At 43.7% G+C, this 6535-nt stretch overlaps 1 protein-coding gene across 1 annotated transcript; it reads left to right on the plus strand.

Annotated features, from left to right (window-relative positions):
* Positions 1–3520: 3520 nt before the first annotated feature.
* crf (corticotropin-releasing factor isoform 2 precursor) lies at positions 3521–5019 on the plus strand. Its single transcript, NM_001124627.1, is given in 2 exon segments — positions 3521–3547; positions 4054–5019. A coding segment is annotated over 1 exon segment (504 nt). The 5' UTR covers positions 3521–3547; positions 4054–4073; the 3' UTR covers positions 4578–5019.
* The last annotated feature ends 1516 nt before the right edge of the window (positions 5020–6535 follow it).

The raw sequence follows: 6535 nt of genomic DNA on the forward strand, positions 1-6535 counted from the left end.
CACTATAACACCCTCTAACACCGCTACAACACTACTATAACACTTTCTAACACCGCTACAACACCGCTACAACACCACTACAACCCCGCTACAACACCACTACAACCCCGCTACAACACCACTATAACACCCTCTATCACCGCTACAACACCACTATAACACTTTCTAACACCGCTACAACCCCGCTACAACACCACTATAACACCCTCTAACACCGCTACAACACCACTATAACACTTTCTAACACCGCTACAACGCCGCTACAACACCACTATAACACCCTCTATCACCGCTACAACACCACTATAACACTTTCTAACACCGCTACAACACCGCTACAACACCACTACAACCCCGCTACAACACCACTATAACACCGTCTAACACCGCTACAACACCACTATAACACCCTCTAACACCGCTACAACACCACTATAACACTGTCTAACACCGCTACAACACCACTACAACACCGCTACAACACCACTACAACCCCGCTACAACACCACTATAACACCCTCTATCACCGCTACAACACCACTATAACACCCTCTAACACCGCTACAACACCACTATAACACTTTCTAACACCGCTACAACACCGCTACAACACCACTACAACCCCGCTACAACACCACTATAACACCGTCTAACACCGCTACAACACCGCTATAACACCGCTACAACACCGCTATAACACCGCTACAACACCACTATAACACTTTCTAACACCGCTACAACACCACTACAACCCCGCTACAACACCACTATAACACTGTCTAACACCGCTACAACACCGCTACAACACCACTATAACACCCTCTAACACCGCTACAACACCGCTACAACACCACTATAACACCCTCTAACACCGCTACAACACCACTATAACACTTTCTAACACCGCTACAACACCGCTACAACACCACTACAACCCGCTACAACACCACTATAACACCCTCTAACACCGCTACAACACCGCTATAACACTTTCTAACACCGCTACAACACCGCTACAACACCACTATAACACCGCTACAACACCACTACAACCCCGCTACAACACCACTACAACACCGCTACAACACCACTATAACACCGCTACAACACCACTATAACACCGCTACAACCCCGCTACAACACCACTATAACACCGCTACAACACCACTACAACCCCGCTACAACACCACTATAACACCGTCTAATACCGCTACAACACCGCTACAACACCACTATAACACCGCTACAACACCGCTACAACACCACTACAACCCCGCTACAACACCACTACAACACCACTACAACCCCGCTACAACACCACTATAACACCGTCTAACACCGCTACAACACCGCTACAACACCACTACAACACCGCTACAACACCACTATAACACCGCTACAACACCACTACAACCCCGCTACAACACCACTATAACACCGTCTAACACCGCTACAACACCGCTACAACACCACTATAACACCGTCTAACACCGCTACAACACCGCTACAACACCACTACAACCCCGCTACAACACCACTACAACACCACTACAACCCCGCTACAACACCACTATAACACCGTCTAACACCGCTACAACACCGCTACAATACCACTACAACACCGCTACAACACCACTATAACACCGCTACAACACCACTACAACCCCGCTACAACACCACTATAACACCGTCTAACACCGCTACAACACCACTATAACACCGCTACAACACTGTATTCAGCTCATCATGGTCAAATTTGCAATTATGTTCGGGAACTTGAAATCCTCACTTGTCCCATTTTCTACAGTTATCCTGTCAGACCGTCACCTTAGTCAGAAGATGGATGCTGTTATCAAATGTAATAACGTTAAGCTATTCCGGGAAAGAACCCACTTTTCATGTTATTTCATTGCATTAGTCCCTGGGGTTCTTTGTAAACCACAGATGGGAAATATTGTTTTCTCTGCTTTTCATACCACAGTTGACTAAATGACGTGACAGAGAAAGACATGGCAAAATGTGGGGGTCTAAGGACTAGACATCGAAATTTTAGGGACAATAGCACAAAATTAACATTTTAAACCATATATGTGTATGTGGAAGCAGTATGGCAGAGAAAGAGAGAGCTAGAGAGAGAGAGAGAGAGAGAGAGAGAGAGAGAGAGAGAGAGAGAGAGAGAGAGAGAGAGAGAGAGAGAGAGATGAAAACAGTGAGTCTGTGATCTCTATGGAGCCGATTGGGATTCTAATGGCGGTCAGTGTGAAACTTGGATCAAGCACTCCATCTTGAGAGCGTCACTTGAGGCCCGGGCACTTGTCTGAGTGAGGTGGCGGCCTGGCGGGGCTAGCGGGCCTGGCGGGGGAGAAGACAGGAGTAACACAGCTAGTGACGTACATGTGTGCAGCAGTAATGAATCATTGAGAAACGCTGCTGCTGCTAGTGGTGGTGGTGAACGCCCCTCACTCTGTCACACACTGAGATGTTTGCAGGTTCACCTCCAGAATACAACGCAGGCCATCTGGAGTGGTTAGGAGAATGTTAACAAACAGTAATGCCATTGCTTAGTTGAGATTGGTTGAGCTCTAGTAAGTTGAGCTCTAGTGAACTCCTAAAGCATTCTGAACATTCTGTTTAAGACATTTTAAGGGATTACCATATTGCCATGAAATGTTGGGCAGGTGCATTTTGGGCCCATCTGTGCATCTTGAAGTTAATTAGTACAATTATGTTAATTTAGAATTTACTCTGAGGTCATCTGTTATAAATATTAATCAAGGCTCAGCACTATTTTATTTCCAATTTATAATTCAGGGCACAAAGTCTGGCATTTGATTGTCTGACTGAGATTCATTATGAGAAGTGTCCCACCAAAATTACAATTCTGTCCATTTTCTGAACACCTCTTGTGCATAACATTATTATACAGGCTCTTTCTTGTAGGACAGAGCAGCCACTAAGATAAAGATCAACTACCCACTGGGAAAAAACGGGTTAAATCAACGTTGTTTCCACGTCATTTCTACAACGACAAATAAAATCCATGATGACGTTGAATCAACGCGAAAAATTAATTGGATTTGCAAAAAGTCCTCAACATAAGGGTATTTCGTTTTTTTCTTCTTTTAACCTAAATTTAATGACATGATGAAATGTTTTGTTAATTTCACGTTTGACAACTCATCCAAATGTAAATTAAAACTAGATGTTGTGTTGTGTGCCTAGTGGGTATGGTCAAACAATTATATCCACATCCAAGCCTGTCTGTGTTGAAAGCACACACACACACACACAAACATTATGACTCATCTCATTCAAACTATCCCAGACTTTCACAGATGCATTCCTTCAAGTTACACACATGCGCAGACGCAATCTCTGAGCTCAGAGCGGAACAATTGTCGCGGGTCTTGGCTATATAAATCCAAGTTGCCGTTCTTTCTTTGAAGAACACCTTATATCAATTTCTTGAACAACACTACTGGAAGAGGAAGGCAGCTCTCGACAAATACCTAAAATCTTCCAGGACACACAACGGCTCAACTTGAAGGTATGAGACCTTTTCTGTTGGCAACAAGTCCATTCATATATCATACTTAATTTTAAACTTTTATTTACATTTGTCTGTCGGCAGGTGACATTACATGTTCCTTTTTCCCCAACATGAAGAGCTGTTCATAGTTTTTCATATTAACTTGATGGATACTGAAAGATCATAAATAATATAGTATCTCTCTCTGCTAGCTCTCCTTGTGATTTTGTGGACATTTCATCAACCCCTGGATTTATGGACCACTAAATGGATTACTTTGAATTTACATATTCCATTTTATGTATATCTAGCTGTAAATTCCTAGTTCGATAATGCTAGACGACCAGAGTTTAAAATTCTAGACAGTGTATTGAAAACCTTTACATAAAAGTCATGCACATTTATTTTATATTATCCAGCAACTCGCCTCTCCATTTTACGCACAAATTACGCATCAACGTATTGTACAGAAATAATCAGAATTGAGAGGAGACGTAAAGTTAATTGGCTCCTTTCTTTTTTAGATTCCTGTTGATCCCCTGACATGAAGCTCAATTTACTTGTCACCACCGTGGTTCTGCTGCTTGCCTTCTTACCGCGCTATGAATGTAGGGCTGTCGAGAGCCCTGACGATGTCCAGCGCTCCACCGCTCCACAGCCCGACGCGCAGCAACAGTCTCTTCCCCTCCTGACGCGACTCGGAGAGGAATACTACATCCGACTGGGCAACGAGAACCGCAACTCTGCCGCGTCCGCACCGAAAGTCATGCACCCCAAGGGCTCCCCAGCGGTCTACAACAGAGCCTTGCAGCTCCAGCTGACGCAGCGCCTTCTACAAGGCAAAGTTGGGGACATCAATAGGTTCATCAGCGGCTTCGCGAACCAGCTCGACGACTCGATGGAGAGGGGGAGGAGGTCCGACGACCCGCCGATATCTCTAGATCTCACGTTCCACATGCTTCGACAGATGATGGAGATGTCCAGAGCGGAACAGTTACAGCAACAAGCCCATAGCAACAGAAAAATGATGGAGATCTTCGGGAAATGAAAACTGCATCAATCCATCCGCCAAAGATTTGTTTTTACGTTTAGCTCAAAACACAATTATCTATACCATAGTGCTGCTTTTCCATCTTTGTTTATAATGATTTATTTTATAGCTTTAACTTCCAACGATGGAGACTAAATGGGCTTGTACATGACTTGTGTAATTCTCAGATTGTAGCCTGTATCATGCAAGATAAACTATGTCCTGTTAATTTATATTAGGCTACTGTTGTTAAAGTGCTCAATCCAAACTGTAGCATATACAAGTTTCTTTCTTTAAGATATGAACATATTTTTTTGGTAGACCTTATAGGCTTAGGAAGTTAAGTTTTATTGTATGTTATGTTATTTAAGTTTGTTAATAAACTTATGAGCAACCAGTCCATTTTTTTTGTGCAAGAGAATGTCTTATATTTATATTTTTCAATAAAATCTGAAAAGTTATGTTTGCACTTTCCTGTGGATATTTTAAAATTCAACAGTTTATTGCCCATAATAGTTATAGCCTTGAAAACATTTGAATCTAAATTTGGTTTTGTTTAAATACTGCACACAAACCTTTCACTGATCTGAAGTGTCTGGCAAAATCAAACTGAACAGGATTGTCTGTGTAACCTACAGTAGTCCGTACAACAGAAGAAAGTGTGAGGACAGGTCGAGAGCTTTCTTAGATTCCTGTATATGTCTAATTGTATGAGCATCGAACAGCAGCACCTGTCCTTTTCAAACCAACGGTAATAGTTGATATACCATTTGCAATGTGTTGAGAAATAAGTCCAAAAAGAAATATTCAAAAAGGAAGATTACTCTTAATAATACAGATCTAACAAAACATGTTAACAGTTTTTCCAGTTCTTTGAACTGATTTGGGATCAGCTCTCTGCCTGGTGTGTGTGCTCTGATCCTGGACACGGGCCGTGGGGTCAAAATACACAAAGCAATTGATGTGTGTCTGTGAGTCAAGGTCCATTGTCTGCCCTACATAGTAACATGGGGCTTATTACAGCACAGAGCCTAAGTTGGAAAGGTTGCAGTGAACTATGCTGCAAACGTGATTGGAATGGAGGCGTAAATGATAGATCTGGATCCGGTTTCGATACCTGCTGGTTAAATCATCTCAGCGACCAGGGGAGGTCTGTGGGGAGGGGGAGCAGGGGAGGTCTGTGGGGAGGGGGAGAAGGGGAGGTCTGGGGGGGGGGGGGGGGGAGCAGGGGAGGTCTGTGGGGAGGGGGAGCAGGGACGTCTGTGGGGAGGGGGAGCAGGGGGGGTCTGTGGGGAGGGGGAACAGGGGATGTCTGTGGGGAGGGGGAGCAGGGACGTCTGTGGGGAGGGGGAGCACTATGACTGGCTAGTAGATGGACAGTTGAAACAGGTTAATAAAACTGAAGAGATGACATGAAATGTACAAAAGGAAAATAGTACATCAGGTGTCTATATGTGCAGTGAAACAAACCTAACACCACTCAAGGTATCTGGAGAAACTGAACTGATTAACCAGACTATCAGGTCTGATATCTGCATTAGATTTATCTCTACATGGATCCGTGTGTGTGAGACACGTTAAAGCACCACCCCAAGATCCACCTCTCTCTCACACACACACACACACACACACACACACACACACACACACACACACACACACACACACACACACACACACACACACACACACACACACACACACACACACACACTCCCTCCACTCAGATGGAAGGAGGTATATGGATTGCACAACAAGCTCCCTGACATCTTTAGCTGAACTGAGGCAGTGAGACGTGTGAACAGTGAGACAAGGTTTCTACAGGGAGGAAGTAGTGGTGCATTCAGATGTTATACACTAAGGAAGGACACCTGACCAAAAAAGTTTTATGCACACACTTTATGTATGCAACGTAATATACACTGTGACAATACGCAGGCAAAATATCATCTTAAAAACGTTTTTTCCTTATTTTT

This window comes from Oncorhynchus mykiss, chromosome 11, assembly GCF_057628025.1.
Source record: "Oncorhynchus mykiss isolate SJ-2025 chromosome 11, ASM5762802v1, whole genome shotgun sequence".
Taxonomy (NCBI): domain Eukaryota; kingdom Metazoa; phylum Chordata; class Actinopteri; order Salmoniformes; family Salmonidae; genus Oncorhynchus; species Oncorhynchus mykiss.